This window comes from Diospyros lotus, chromosome 13 (assembly GCF_014633365.1).
Source record: "Diospyros lotus cultivar Yz01 chromosome 13, ASM1463336v1, whole genome shotgun sequence".
Taxonomy (NCBI): domain Eukaryota; kingdom Viridiplantae; phylum Streptophyta; class Magnoliopsida; order Ericales; family Ebenaceae; genus Diospyros; species Diospyros lotus.
In genome coordinates, this window is record NC_068350.1 from 3,248,286 (window position 1) to 3,264,731 (window position 16,446).

At 35.9% G+C, this 16,446-nt stretch overlaps 2 protein-coding genes across 3 annotated transcripts; one reads left to right on the forward strand and one right to left on the reverse strand.

Moving 5' to 3' along the window:
- The first annotated feature begins 2,057 nt into the window (after window positions 1-2,057).
- Window positions 2,058-6,878, forward strand: LOC127788719 (ureide permease 1-like). The gene is made up of 8 exons (XM_052317314.1): window positions 2,058-2,379; window positions 2,703-2,940; window positions 3,208-3,346; window positions 3,434-3,602; window positions 4,224-4,267; window positions 4,502-4,599; window positions 5,408-5,782; window positions 6,300-6,878. Exons 2-8 carry the CDS (start codon window positions 2,704-2,706, stop codon window positions 6,450-6,452), a joined length of 1,215 nt encoding a protein of 404 aa, XP_052173274.1. The 5' UTR covers window positions 2,058-2,379; window position 2,703; the 3' UTR covers window positions 6,453-6,878.
- Window positions 6,879-6,906: 28 nt separating this feature from the next.
- Window positions 6,907-16,229, reverse strand: LOC127788718 (protein root UVB sensitive 3). Of its 2 annotated transcripts, XM_052317312.1 has the most exons (14): window positions 15,821-16,227; window positions 12,668-12,727; window positions 12,535-12,573; window positions 12,338-12,400; window positions 12,179-12,235; window positions 11,403-11,466; window positions 10,566-10,649; window positions 9,671-9,753; window positions 9,441-9,570; window positions 9,194-9,286; window positions 8,565-8,703; window positions 8,198-8,238; window positions 7,920-8,107; window positions 6,907-7,755 (listed from the first exon to the last, which is right to left on the reverse strand). In XM_052317312.1, exons 1-14 carry the CDS (start codon window positions 16,025-16,027, stop codon window positions 7,657-7,659), a joined length of 1,347 nt encoding a protein of 448 aa, XP_052173272.1. In that variant the 5' UTR covers window positions 16,028-16,227; the 3' UTR covers window positions 6,907-7,656. The 2 variants fall into 2 exon arrangements, with proteins under 2 accessions (XP_052173272.1, XP_052173273.1); XM_052317313.1 differs by lacking the exon at window positions 6,907-7,755 and having other exon boundaries at window positions 7,940-8,107; window positions 8,609-8,703; window positions 15,821-16,229.
- Window positions 16,230-16,446: the final 217 nt, after the last annotated feature.

Sequence of the window (16,446 nt, forward strand, 5' to 3'; positions counted from 1 at the left end):
GTCAGGTCTAATTTGGTATTTGTTACTTTGATCTCGATTTTTTAAATAAGATGTTTGATTTTGGAGATCATATTTGTCTCTTAATTTTTTGTTAATTAAATAAAAATAAAAATATGCACTCACATAAAAAAAATACTAATGAAAATTTTTATTTTATTTTCGGGCAATTTTTTTGAAAAAATTAAAACTAAATTTAATTCGTTTTTCCTAAGTCATTTGCTAAATTTAATAAAATATATTAGCACTTGCTCCACGCATTAGACGACAAGTGCATAATTAGCAGCGACAAAAACGTCGCCAATAGCGACGAAAAGCGCCGCCATATATATAGGCTCCCTGATTTTCTTTCTTTCTTTAAAGGAAGAGAGATGAAATTGGACACTACTTCCCAGAAATGCCCTAAAAGTCACCCTTGGCAGGCGCCGGTCAGAGCACAATCACTCAATGGCTCAAAGTCAACACCAACACTTAAAGATAAAGTCAAACAATGACAATAATTTTTTATTGATTGTTCAAAACTTTTAACTGCGTGATAGATATATTTGGCATATATTTAAAATGTGTCAAAATACATCTAATCTAAATATCTAAATTATCCCTCCATTATCTACAATTCATTTTTAAGTTATCCCAGTATTATCTAACCTATCGTCGTTGGCCACTTCTCTTATCTTGTTGACAATCTGTCTTGTTGTTACAACCACACAGTGATGCTACGTTATTCACTAGCAGGCAACATAATATTTGCCCGCCAATGAAAAGAGCGTGGCCCCATGCACATGGGCCCCATGTGTAGAGGCGAGCCCCACATGCATGGGGCCCACGCCTCCCTCATTGGCGGACAAATGTTATCTTGTCCATCAATGAGTAACATAACATTCTTGTATAATCACATATCTCAAATTTATTGTTACAACCTTCTTTTACAAAAAAAAAATTCTTCCATTCTCTTCGATTATTCCTCACCTTCCTTGTTACTATGTGGTGGTAGATTGGGCAACAACGAAGATTTTTTAGAAATAGATTATAGAAGATGAAAAAATAATTTATAAACATTTGAATTAACAGAGTATTTGGGTGAAGTGTTCTCCAAATGTTGATTAGAATCTATTGATTGTATTATTGTTTTACTAAATGGTATCGAGTATTTAAATTATAATTATTAAATACTAATTATTATACATGGATTTTTTTTAGGGTTTGAAACTGACTTTTGAGTGTGACACGATAAAGGAAAAAAAGCTGAAGCTGACTTTTTTGTTTCTTTTGGACTTACTAAAAACAATTATTTATAATGTGTAATCTAAGGAACTCTTTCTTTTGATTGTGGTTTAATGAATACATGTGAACGTTTTCATTTACTAATGCAATTTTAGTGTTAGATTAAATATAGATTTAACATGATATTGTTAGGAATTCGAGCTCCAAACATCAAATATTAAGAGTCTTACAAAGTAAATTTTGTTTTTTTATAAATATAATAAAAGTGGTTAGGCGACTTTACTAGGGATTGAAAAAGTTCTCATCAAATAGAGTTAAAGAATCAAGTTAATACTCAATACACGAGTGAGTAAATAATAAGATAATGAATAAATTTGAAAATATTTTTTATGTTTATTTTATGAGGATCTATAATCCAACAAGTAATCGAGATTTTTAGTAAAATTATTTTTCTATAATGGTTAAGTACGATGCTCGATGATTATCGATTCGAGATACAAGAAGAATTCAAGATGTGAGTAGTTTCTTTAATATGACAAGGAAGAGTGTGATATGTAATATTTATTTATAGAAACGACGCATGTCATTGACTTTTTGCAAAGGAGATAAATCTAAAAAAATAAATAAGAGATAAATCTAACTAATTTAATTATGATAAATTCTACTAACCTAATCTAATTTGTTTTTCTAGTTATCTCTAACATTGAAAATAAAAAACACCTTAATGATTAAAGAGTATGTATATATAAATACACAGAGAGAGAGAGAGAGATACGAAGAATCTTATGAAAGATTCTATTGAGTTGAGGTGGAAGTGGCAGCAAAGCAATGGTTTCGTTTGAATATTGCATGATTTGATCATTTTCTCCGAATTGATGTCGATGGATGGCCGGATAACCTTTTCGCAGAAAATTCAACGCGGGCTCCAATTCATTATATTTAATACTATAAGTCTATAATAATAATAATATTGTTTTGAGTATCCGGATGATCCACAGTAGTCAGCGAGATTCAAGATGCAGATTTCAGTTAAGCACTTGCTTCGCGGTATCATTCAACACTAGTCTCCCATTATCTTCTCTCTCTCTCTCTGTTTGGCCGTGGGATTGAGCTCAATTCGATCTGCGAAGTTACGTTCTTACGGCAAAGATTCGGCAGGTTTGGGATGTTTTCTGTGGTTTGTGGGATTTGATGATTGTGGCTCAATCGAGTCTATCGTCTTTGCTTAACGGTTCCTGTGATGGCTGCAATTCGTCAGACCAAACGGATTTTGATCGTTTGGCAGTAGTCCTTAGTTTTTTTTCTAGGTTTTTGACTGCTCAAATGAATGGATTTTTGCCAAAATTGGTTGAAACATAAAGCTAATTAGGAAAAGTGTTCAATCTGAAATTTGGCTCTGTGTCTGTTAGGAGTTGGTTTCATTAGTAACTCACTCTTTTCCACTTCTTCTTCTTCTTCTTCTTTTTTGTTTTTGGTTGAAGGATGTACTTGGTGGAGAGCAAGGGAGGCGCCATAGCATGTATGGTGCTTTCCCTATTGTTCTTGGGGACATGGCCTGCAATCATGACTCTTCTGGAAAGGAGAGGCCGTCTTCCTCAGCACACTTACCTTGATTACACCATTACCAACCTCTTGGCTGCTGTGATCATTGCCTTCACCTTTGGTGAAATTGGAAACAGCACTCCTCAAAAGCCAAATTTCCTCCCTCAACTTTCGCAGGTCAGTAGCCGCCTTCACTTTTTCATGATTTTGCTGCTGTAGCCAAATAGAAAGCATTTCGTTTCTGGCTCTCTGTAATCAAGTGGTCTAACTTCCTAAATCCATCAACATTCAAATGCATTCAATCTAGCATTATTCAGTTGTTTCTGCGCTTCAGCAGCTATAGCAAGGCATGAATGCAGTAGTTTTGTGCATGGTTCCATGTAATCTGGCTTCCTGCGTGTTAGTTGTACCTTGATTTTGAACTGTCAAGTATTTATGATGCAGGACAATTTGCCCAGCGTTCTGTTTGCAATGGCTGGTGGGCTGGTCCTCAGCATAGGAAACCTGTCCACACAATATGCCTGGGCTTTTGTTGGCTTATCTGTGACTGAGGTCATCACTTCAAGCGTAACTGTGGTTATAGGTTTGATTCCCCGTTTCTTTGCAAAATTATCTTGTAGTTAACACATGATTCTGGAACTTCACGTATGGTCTATTTTGATAATGACAGGAACAACCTTGAACTACTTCTTGGATGACAAAATTAATAAAGCCGAAATTCTTTTCCCTGGTGTTGGGTGCTTCTTGATTGCGGTTTGTCTTGGCTCTGCTGTTCATGCATCCAATTCCGTTGATAATAAAGCTAAGCTTAGGAGTTTCTCCAACGACAACAAAACTGGGTAAGGAACATTTTTATCTTAGATAATTATATTTTTTGTTAAGTAACAAAGTTTTATTTCTAGTTATCCATTTATGTTGATAGAATTGATTTCACCCACCTTTAATTGAAGGATAATTAATTTGTATCTAAATCTTTCCAACTTTTCTTGCTTTTCTGTTTGAATTAAACACTGAAACAGGAAAGAGAATCTACATTTATCTATGAGCACATATCATTGCAGTAGTCATGCTAATTTTGAGAAGAGAAGAGCACTCACGTCATTTCATCATAATAACATCATCCAAAGAAGATTATCAAATATAAGCTTTCCTTTTCATGCGAGTAAATTGATAAATTTTATTGCAAAGAGTACTAACTTTGTTGTTGAGTAGACACCACATGCAGGGAGTTCCAGGATTATAAAATGTAACAACTTTTTTAATCACCAAAAATACCCCTTCATTTCTTTAGGAACTTGCCTTGGTACCACCCTCATCCAAAAATGTTAATGCAACACTTCTTCTGATTTGTATAGATTCTGACATAAATATTCGGCACCCTCGATGTTTCAAATCATTGTTCACCAATATCGACCAATCATTAAATACTGATGCTACATCAAATAATCAATGCTTGACAGGGCAACAAACATATCGATGCCAAAAGAAACAAATGAAAACATAGGTACGAAGCTCTTTGGATTTGGGTTTCTATATCTTCTGTTCCACTTCTAACAGATTGAGTTTTATCTCATCCTTTTTTTTCGTGTATTCTCATTCCATATGATGGACTGGATAGCATCTTCCTTTTCTTTTCTTCATATTTCAATGTCTATATCTTGTGTTCCCATTCTATTTGACAGAATGTCTGTCCTTTTTTATTTTTTTCTTTTTATCCTCCAATTTTGAAAATCTATAGTCAGAAGAAAGGATCTGGAGAATGGTACTATTTCAGAAAAGGCAAAAGCTGGGACTGCGGGCTTTCTTATAGAGCTTGAGAATAGAAGATCAATTAAGGTTCTTGCACTTCATGATTGATACTTTTCTTGCATTGTTTTCTACTTTTCCTTTTAGCATATTTCTCTAGAGCAATGTTTGACAAACTGACTAATTATAGAGGAAGTGTAAGTTGACCAAGTTGTCTCACTGTTTCATTCTCTTTGTAACTAAATTAAAACCATTATCCTTTTACTTCAAGAGGTATCATTTTACCAGTGCATTGGTGGAACTGGGAGACAGGCAGGGGGCACAACCCCGGAAATGTCCAAAATTCTTCTTTGGCCTATGGAACAAAATCTCCTAAACTAGGAGACAGGCAGTTTCTCTGTCTGTCCAAGATCTCCTAAAGTTTATCCCGCCTCAAAATTCTACAGCCCATTATTAGTGTGATTTCTCTTGTTTTTGCAGACTTGTTTATGTTCGGATAGTTTTATTAAATATGGTTCATCTATACACAACAACATATCAAACCGTTATCCTACTACATAAGATCAACTACATGAATGTTAGTTCACCAGTCATTATTTGCTAGAATCATGTTTTTTGATTTGATAAGTTTTACATCAGTTGTCAGCTACTTAATGCAACCTTTCACCTATAACTGTGCTTGGGACTAAATGTAGATAGAAACCCATAACCCGAGTTAAATGTTGTTCATCCATATGGAAACATTATGTGTATGAGTCAATCAGGAGAAGATAAATGTACATTTTATAAAAGTATGTGTATCATGTGTTCTACCCACAGTTCGATTTTTCCTTCGCTTTTGGGTTCTGTGAATGCATTTGTTTCTATTGACAGAAACAGTTCACTTCTCTGATTGTAGGTGCTTGGAAAAGGCATTGTGATTGGATTGGCCATAACTTTCTTTGCTGGGTTTTGCTTCTCGCTGTTCTCACCAGCATTCAACTTGGCGACAAACGATCAGTGGCACGCCTTGAAACATGGCGTTCCTCACTTGAGCGTCTACACTGCTTTTTTCTATTTCTCTGTCTCCTGTTTCGTGGTGGCCATCATATTAAACATCAGTTTCCTCTACCACCCTGTATTAAACCTACCCAGTTCAACGTTTAGGGCTTATCTCTCAGACTTTAATGGCAGAGGTTGGGCCTTTTTGGCTGGCCTTCTTTGTGGTTTTGGAAACGGTCTCCAATTTATGGGAGGTCAAGCTGCAGGCTATGCGGCAGCTGATGCTGTTCAGGTCAGTATTAGAGTTTTCATACATCAAACATCATTGAGAGGGAAAATTCTACCTAATCTTTGTAGTTTTGAGTCATTTTTCATTAGACCACGTGATTTAAATTTTGCATATGAGTTTTTGTTTTTTTGTTTTTTTTTGGGAACAACCCCTTTCCTTAGTTCGAAATTTAACGTCATTCACAAACTTATCAACACAAGGTCATTTTTAATGAGCTTCAAATACTACATTTTAAGTCACAAGGGTTTCTTTAAAACTAAAATAGAACTACAAGGTACATGTTAGAGTCAATAGAAGAGGTTGTTTGAAGAAGAAGAAGCAGATCATAGGGACCTGAAATGCTAATTTTAAACTATATAAGGGCCTCCATCAACATTAACCTAAACAACAAGGAGTTTGGGTTAAATTTACCTATTATAACATTCTCAGAAATATGCATCAAATGTCTGCATGCTCAGAACTTTCAGTGGGCAACATATTACATTTGCTTACGCATTTGCATTTTGGCTGGTAATATCAGGCACTTCCACTGGTGAGCACCTTCTGGGGCATAGTTCTATTTGGAGAATACAGGAAATCGTCAAAACGAACATATATATTGCTCACAGGCATGTTGTTCATGTTCATTGTGGCTGTTGCTGTTCTAATGGCATCATCAGGGCATCGAAAATGAGTAAAAAGCTGCTAACGCCCGAGGTTATTTTGTTTGCATAATCTGTGAGAAGAATTGCCCATATTCTTCAGACCGCTGGTTAGTTATGGTGCAGTTTTAAGTTCTTGTTAAGTTATAGTCACAAGCCACAAGCGGTCATTTCAAGCAAGAAGCCAAACAAGCATGTGGAAGAATCAATCCGGGATAATGGTTCCAGGTGCAAGTGAATCTGGGATCTGGCAAGTGGCAATGCTCCTTTCTTAGATCAAAACGGCTTCTGGCTCTTTAGGGCAAGAATTCTTTGGCATCTCTTTTAGTTTACTTGCATTCTTATTTCCATTTGGTTCCTTATTGAAGATCATGATGCTATGAATCAATTGTTTGCGTATGTCATACAGTACTTGTAAACCCTTATTGCAGATCAATGAAAACCGCAATCACTGTCTAGCTAAAAGAAAACACCACAACCACCATCTGTTGTGTACTGTATGTATAAACTTATCAAGCATGCAAAATAACTCATAAACCACAAGTATCAGGTATTTATACACAGAACCACCATCAGGTGTGTATTGTATAAACTTATCAAGCACTTGCAATGACTCATAAGCCGTAAGTATTAGGTAAATACATAGAGATTTGTGTATGAGCTCATTCCTAGAGAGATTTGAATCCTGATCCAAAAGGTCACTTTGAGCTTCTTCCCACAACCATATTTGAATCCTGTGTTGGTTGCTTCGTGTTTGATACGCACCAAGTATACATTACTCTGGTGTGTTCGTATATTTTGCTGGAACTATTATAAAAAATACCAAGCAACCAGTTACGTGTCAACGGGTGTTTTTCAGAATAATTGACATGTAAACTGCAAATTAGAAATTAACTAGCCCCTTGATATGATATGCCTAGTGCCTACAAGTGATGAGTTGAAGCACAAGAAGGGCAAACCTAAACAATGGCCAATCGAACATTAAATAGAGATAGTCAAACCATTTTCTCCAGTTTCTCTCCAGACCAGGGGAAGGGCAGAGTCTCCCATTATCAGAACAAAATGCAATCTCAAGCAGCAGTTGTTGTTCCTCTGTGTTAATGCTGTAATTCATCAAACAAAAATCATAGCCTCAAAAGCGATGTCTTTACCCTTTAAACAGAATGGCTGTCGGCATACTTCCTCGCTTTTACCAGAACTGGCTGAATTTCATGTAATACTTGAGTTCTAGGTTTCCTAGTCGATCTTTTCATCCAAAGGCCCAGACATCCAATTTGCCCTCCAAATGATCGAGGATGACAAGAGGCGTTCTATTTTCCACCCTGATGACTGGAGCTGTAAAATAAGTAGATAATAAATTTGTAAGCATCTGACATTCTCCGGTGAAAACTAATGTTTGATCACCACAATTCTAGATGGTCACTCAAACCAGATATATAAAGTAAGAACTATAAGCAACTCAGAGTGGCTGAAGTCAGAAGAAACCAAGAGGTCAATACCTTCAGAAGAAAATTGTCGTAGTGTTTATCCATCCATGAATTGCTCTCCAAATTTGCAGATGTCTCCTTGTCAACAAGACTTGCCATGACTAGAGCATGAAAGAAGGCCTGCAAGGCATCTGCGGCTGTTGCATCCTTGTGCATAACAATCCCAATGGTTCCATTTTGCTCAAGCAGCAAGTAGTTTGCTAGAAGGACCAAAAATGGATTAACTGAATTAAGCCACAAATTTTTAGATGAATATTCGTGAGTGGAAAAGTATGGCATAGAGGGCAAACCTTGCATGCGACGAGATCCCGCAGAATGTGAGAGCCTCACCCTATTTGCCAGATTACAAATATGTCACATACTTTATCTATATATATACATATACATATATATCAATTTAAGAACTATTTTTGCTTCAAAATCTATCAATTAAAGACTGTCAGGCTATCAGCCAAGATGTTTGCATTAAAGATGCTTAAAGATATGTAGAAGCAGATCTCCAACAGCTCCAATGCAATTCTCACACATTTGTCCAGAAAAAAATGCAATTGTAAAATGATGTCTAGCAAGAGTTTACTTATAAACAGGGGAAAAACTACTTATACACCTAAAAGAAGCTCTTATGGCTGATGCCATCAATTGAATTTGAGAACTCACATTTCCTGATGGTTAAGTGAGGAAACCCTGACACCTATGCGTACCCGTGTATGCAAAAGTTTGGTGTTTTGTGAGCTCCATGAAGTGGTCCACAGTGGTAAAATGTGCTCCATGTCAGAGACTTGCTCTGGAGAAAGAACTGACAGAAAAGCCACAGAGATGCTTTCAATATCATATATAAAACATAAAACTATAAGTACATGAACATACATATAAACAAAAAATATATAGATCTATCATTTTGTATGCATCACTTCATGCAATGTCATAGTTTGATTTTCATTATTATTATTTAGTTTGTTAGAGGTAAGATGTTTCATTTCAAGTAAACACAGTCTCTGTTTATAGAAAAATTTGACTCATTCTTCAGCTGAAAGGCAGTTAATTCACTCTGCTGTCTGTAAAAAATTTGACAGTCTTTCCACAAAATGCAGTTACTGATTCACCTTATAACAACAATGTACGGGTAACAATTGATTTTGCTACCCCAGATAATGCCATTATGTGCTCTTTCTGGGAAGTGCTACAACAACTTTGCTAAATAAATTTTTTCTATGAAAATAAAAAAAAATAAAACAGGAAACATATTTGAGCCAAAAGAATGACAATAACAGATTAGAGTGTCACACCTTGACCAGCCTTCATAAAATGCAGCAGAAGTATGGAGCTTCTTTCACAGTTTAATGTGGTTAAGGAAAGACACCGAACAGCCCTGTAATTTGCTGGAAAAAGCCAAAATGGCCAAAGTTATTACAATACACAGGTAAGACTTGGTTCAATTTAAATCCACATGCCCATATTGAAATGCTAATGCCACGGCGGGCTCCCAACATTCATTAGCATATCCATTTAGAAAATTTGAGAACTGGAACTAACCATACATATGAAACATGGTCAGAGATAAAAAGGAAAACCATATGGCTAGGGGGTGCCCCACTGTAACATGTGCAAGAAGCATTCCCAAAGCCATTCCAATCATTGTGGCAACTGTCTCTTGGCTTCCTTCCTGTCAGAATAAGGGAGCAGGACTGAATCAATATGAGTTATATTTGGCATTGAGCAGCAGTTAAGGTAGCCTCTATCAAAATTCAGGCCCCTTCAGGTACCTTGGCAGATATATCTGCTGCATTGTTCTGAAGAGCAAAATGCTGTGTGAGAGCAGCTCTAGTTGCTCCACTAGCAACACCAGCTGAAAGGCAGCATAACATAAGTAGAATAGATGAGAATTTATCAGCAAGAGAAAGGGCATTAAAACACCAAGTGAAAATGACTATGAAGATTGTAAAAATCTTAGTTGGAAGCACAATTCTTGACAATGAATGACGTCTCAAATTTTGAAAATCTCATTGTTAAGTTCATATACAAAATTGATTTTCAGATTCACTTGCATTCCTTGGTGACAAATGCTGAAGAATAAATCCTGAGAAATAATTACTAGATAAAAGAGGGATCCAATTCTATGGGCTGAGGAATCATGTAGCCAGTAGTGGATAACTATCCTGAACAATCATCCTTATGATTCCTCAAACAAAATTTCTGGTGAGATCATGCTAATTTTGCAGTTCCATACTCAATTAGGGGTGACATTGCTTAAAAATTTGCAACATCCTATGCATTCAATATCTTGTGCAGCAGAGAGGTAGACAACTGGATGGTTCCTAGCATCAATTAAGCATATGGAAAAATTTTCAATAAGAGAATCTTCCACATTCACATTCACATGGATGAATGTTATATGAGAAAAGGTAGCACGTGTTAATTAACCCAACCAACTTAGAATTGATTTTGGTTATGGTACAAGTAGTGTGAACTGTGAATGTTGTTAGGAGAGAGGGAGGGAGAGTGGGCGGTCCGTAAGAAAATATATGGATATATACATATCTACACAAGCTGATACAAACTAATATAGCATCTGCCACTCAGATCTTATGCAAGAACTTCAGTTAGAGAGATATCAGCTGATTTTCCAATTGCCCAAATGCAAGGAATTAAAGAACTTACTGAATGATCTGGATAAACTCCCCAGGCAAACTATAAACACAAATGCTGAAGGGAATAAAGGAGAAACAAGATCCATCAACATTCCTGCAACCAATACAATACCCTATCATAATGTTCAAATGCCAAAATAATGATAAGTATCACAAGCTTCTAGAAAACCACATGGCAACTGATTTAGAAAAAACAGTTTTACTGTCAGGATAACATTTCTGCCAATACTTGTAATGTAGGTCCCTCAAAAGCATGTTAGTATAATTGCTTTCCTCAATACAAGAAATGTGCAATGTAGTTCATTCTCTGTAAACCAAGGCACACCTGCACACCTATCCCCCAGTGAAAATATTATACATTTGGATCAATAGCAAGTCCTGTAGTAGTAGTAGAGGGAGACACAGTAATCCAGAACCAGTCAACAGGGTGGAAATAATTGCCTGAATTAACTTAAACGAGAGGTAAATTTTATAGCAGTCACTCTCTAACATGGCGCTAAGGTCAATGTCACTTGACTGTTAAGAAAATGAAAGGGAACATCAATCTTCCTAATTTGCTGATTTTCTGACTTAAAAATGAGAAAGCATCACATAATAATAATTTAGGTCACTAATTCTATGAATTTTAGTTTAGCACAGAATTAAAATCAAATTATCAATGAAAATGGTTGTAGTAGACTTCATCAAGTAGTAGGTGCTTCCTAAGATGCCATCAATGGAAGGGAGAAAAAAACTAGTAAATTTATTTTCTTTCCAGCCAATGAAGCCCCAAAACTAGAAGGGGAAGATTGAATGCTGGCACAACAAAACTCAAGGAATTAATTCAAGACAAGTGAGGGAATAATACCAAGATCATTCATGAGATCTGCAACTAAACGCCACTTTTTAGAATTGCTGTCCAAGTTTGAACCCTGAAAAGAGAGAATCAAAGGTGTTATTATCCTCTCATGGTTTCTTAATTAAACTATTAAACACTACTAAACAAAATTGTCCTTGCTAGACATAGAAAATTAAATGTCTCTCATATCAAGCTATAAAAAAAAACCCAACCAAACTGATCACCTGAAACCCTATGTTTAAACTCAAACAGGAATTTCAATCTCGTATTGCGTGTCATGCAAAGGAAGGTAGACGGTATAAGTAATTAATAACCCATTGAAAAAACACAACTTTGTTGGTCTTGAAAGACATATTGCATTTTCAATATATATAGATATTGTGTGTATGTCCAATGGTGTAGCATCCTTAATACATAGGTTAAAATTAGATAAGGTAATATCAGGATCCATGATCCAATATCATCGGATCATAAGATCCTTCTTCCAACAGATCTTTGACACGATCTGGATTTTCTTATGTCAAAATGGATCATAAGACTGTAGGATCATGGATCTAAATCCAGATTCTAACAACTACAAGTGGCATAAGACGCATTCCATTAATTATGACACAAGCCTAAAGGATGATGGAAAAAAGAGGAGGGGTAGATTCAATTCTACGCCATCAATCTCACTCCACAGATGGGAAAACTTGCAGGAATATGAGTAGTGGAAAAGCACATATCTGCATTTATGTTGTCCCATAGAGAAATTCAAGACAATGTATAAGTATTTGATGGAAGACCTGGTAGAATGTGAACAAGATCCCTCCAAGCATTCCAGTTAAATCCCTCAAAAACCACTGCAACAATTTCAACATGAAGAAACGTCTGTCAATATGGATATACAAGATAAGATCATCATAGTTCAGTATATATGAAGTTTTTGGGAGGATTAAGTGTACCTGAAATGTGGCCCCAATGACAGTTGCTGATCTTTCACCAACCCCAATGGCACTCAAAAGAGCCTAAAAATGGTTTTTAAGTACTGAACGGTCAATGAACCAGTGCTTTAGTGTATGTAAGGGGTCTAACACCACCCCCACCCCCCCCCCCCCCCCCCCACCCCAAAAAAAAAAAAAACAAAAGAAAAAAGACTTACTTGGGTAGAAAGCATGGTCCGCACATAAGTGGACAGGCCCTACAAAGAATTAGAAACAAAACTGCTGTTTTATAAGCAAGTTCAAGTTCAATTATGAATAAATAGTTACAGACTTGATGTATTGACTCATAACCTGTAATGAATCCCAAATTTGAAAAGGAACATAATCTGGAGTCACGCTGCTTGGAAAGCCCTGAAATGTCATTGAAATAGAATAGACATATTATACACAACAGTGTTATATAAACTTTAAGATAGAAAAGTCCATCTAATGGTAATTTGCCTGTTGACTTTAAAGGAGTATTTGCTGATTTTTGTAATTCTTCAGAAGTTTGGGCATACAAAACATGTATCATTGATAAACTTTCTCAAAATTATCATTGTTTTCGTCTAGGACTTGGTGGTGGCAAAAATATGAGCTGCACTGATTGGGAGTGACTCATTAGCAAATTAAACATGACCAAAGGTTTTTTTGCGAAAGAATTGGAAGTTGTGGATGAGATAGCTCAAAATGTACAAATTTTTTCTCTTCTTCCTTTCTTTCTTTCTTTCGTTTTTTCTGTTTCTCCTTTTGTCCTTCGAGAAAACTTAAACATTTTTATTCTGTTAGAACAAGAAAGTGGCTTGTTGAGATATATACTCCAGATATATCTCATTAGCTAGCTGTAGATTTTTATTTGATTTTATTTTGTAACCAATTGTATTTTTTTTCTCTTTTCCGGTATTGGTCTGTATACTTGTATATAGGCTACTCTTCTAACATGAATACATATCATATTCATGAAAAAAGAGAAGTTCTTCCACATTTGTTCTCCTTTCTGTGGATTCCTTCTTCATTACAGATGGTATCAAAGCAATCAAATGCTCCTTGTCTCTCCCTTTTTTTTTCATGGATTCTTCTTCAATCTCTTTGACTTTTAATATTGTTACTCAACATCTGACACCTTCTATATTGTTCTCCATCATCTCAGCTTGCAATTAATGCCATCTACGCACTGATCCACTGTCACACATGCCCCCATATGACGACAAAATTTTCTACTTCCATTCCTCATGCCCCACCTGTCTGCACCTCCAGTCCTCTTCTTCAGCAACTTTTTCAATCATCAGTCATCCTCTACAAGGACTTCTCCAACCATTTGAAAACAGTCTCCAGTAATCGATCACTGTCTCCAACAACTTATCCAGCCACCGACCACCATCTTTAGTGAATTTTCAGACAACAACTTTCATTGGCAACTTTTCTGGCAACAGATCACCATCTTTTGCAAGTTTTCGGCAACCTTTTCAATGCTCTTTTTCTTACTCTTTCCTACATGTGTTCTATTTTTTTTTTTTTATTGTCATAGCTCCTCCAAATGATGCTATTTGACTGATTGACACTGTTTGGATAGATTTAAAGAATTTTTCAACTGGTTGAAAGTTATGGCACTAAGTTTTTTCCATACCTAGGAGAAACCCATCAAGGCTACAAGAGCAATGGTTAAAATTTTTGTCAAATCAAAAGATTACAAGAGAGTAATGCTTATCCTAGTTTACTACTCTGCTTGCTAATACGACCTCCCCCAACCCTTAACAAAAAAGAAGCTCGTGCACTGGGGGTGGACCTTTACCATAACTATCATTCTCATTTCCTATCAGCCAGTATGTATTGTACTGGAACGAAACTAGTACACTGAAACACAAAGTCCGTTTCGCTTATCATACTAGTCTATACCAGTGCTACCAGTCATTATTGATTGAAAATCAATGGTAACTGCATACTGCCGGCACCTCTTGAGATAGCTTTTCAATTTGAAAAGTACTGATGTGGAGCCTAAGTCTCTATGTCCAAAATTGAACTAGCCTTTCTAGTCTAAGCAAGCCGGGAAAAGGTTAGGTAGTCATGTCATGCAAAGCTTTCTAGGTCTATGTGACAAGACTATTTTAATTATAATAATTTTTAATGACATAAAATAACTATTTTTATTACCTTCTTTTCTTTTATTTTTGTAAAATTATAAAATCAAAAAGTAATGTTTAAATATTATTCATTGTAGTTTCAAAAATAACATTCAAACTATAAGTAATGTTTCAGTTAAATCATAAGAATCATTAAAATATAATATTTTTCCTTACTTTATTTTAATGATTATTGAAGTATTGTTATGCTGTAATGTTAAATTGTTTGTTAAAAGCTGTTGAGATGTTCTTAACAATTGTAAAGCTTTTATATATTTCTGTATTGTCATTTTGTAGAAAATGCTATCAAAATTGTATAGAATTTTTATAGTATGATCATTAAGCAATTATAGTGATATATCTACAAGGGTGCCTAGTACCATCCGGAGTCTATATCATTCCATGCCATACCATACCAATGACAAATCCAATACTGTGCCCTCTACTACTCCACCTACTCCATTGTTCTAAACCTCACTTCCCAATTTAAAGATGCCAAGCTTGGTAGGGCTTATAATTTCAATTGGGGTTTAAACTCTACTAAGATGTCTCAGAAGCTTGGCCAATTATTTTTTACTATTACTACCAGCTTAGCAATCTCACGGTTCAGCTATCTCAAGGCCACCCTGCTTCACTCATGACTCATCTATTCAATTATTTTCAAATTAGCATGATTGTCATCAATCCATCATTTTAAGATCAATATTCAGGATTTGTCTGAGGGTACTCAAACCTCTCTGTTGCACTGCCCACTTCTTATCACTCTGGTGGGTCACTATTCTGTCACTGTTCCTGCTCTGTTATTGTTTCTATGCCCTTCAAAAAAGCTACTATTTCTGCCTCAGTCGATTCATCTGCTCTTGGCACTTCTCTCACTGCAGCTAGTATTTGAGGTGTTAATTTTTGGCCCTTGATTATCTTCTCTTATTTGTTACCTCAAGTAACTCTTAGTTTATTCATTCTGCTTGCTATTATCACATGACAACCAATTCTTACACTTTCTTTAACAAAAGTGCCCCGAACCCTAAATTAGTTATTCCGTGTTTATCTATCCATAGCTACCAGTATATTTATTTGATTTTTATTCTGTAATCATAATTTTTTTGTTCCTTTTTGGTATTATCCTCTATATCTACATGGGCCGCTGCTTGTGAATAATCATATACACGAACTTATGAAGAAAAGTTCTACCATGCTAGTTTTACATTCTAACTTAGCAACACTCAAAATCAATTTTTTGCTGAAAACCTATACAAATCCTGAATTAACTCATCCATGAGTTTTGAAATGAAATAGTCAACAAAGACATGAGAGAGAGAGAGAGAGTGGGGGAGGGGATTGTTGCCTCGGGTACGAATGCTTGGAGAAACCGCGTGGAGAACTGGCTGAATCGGTTGCCGCATTTTCGAACAGAGACGGGAGAAGTAGAGCTGATGAGGATCGTGGCCGTCCTACACAGCTTCGTCGATGAAGATCCACTCCACTCTTCCACTATCATCTCCTCCAACGGCGATGATGCCGTCGCCGTCGATGATTCCATCGCCTCTCTCATTGCTTCTCCTTCTCGGCTTCACTCATCAATCTTCAGAATATATTCCATAAATCTTATAATTTCGGGAGATCTCATCTCATCGATCATCCAAAAGTAAAAGAAATTGAATTATAATTCTAATTGTGAATTTTATTGAAATTGAGAATTCTAAGGCTAATTGAGAGGCTATTTGGCATAGCGGTTTGACCGTTTTTAATCTGCTGCTTATGCAGCGCTATGTAGCGTTTTATTATAATGTGTTTGGCAATAATAATTAGCTGAAAAATTGTGTGATTTAAAAGCTATTGTAATAGCGTTTTACAAAAGTTAGTGTTTCAATTTTGACAAAAAACGCTATACAGTTGACCGACAAAAATACTATTCTGCCCTCAAGTTCATCTTCTTATCCTCTTTTGCTCTCCTCCCGTCATCTTCCCTTT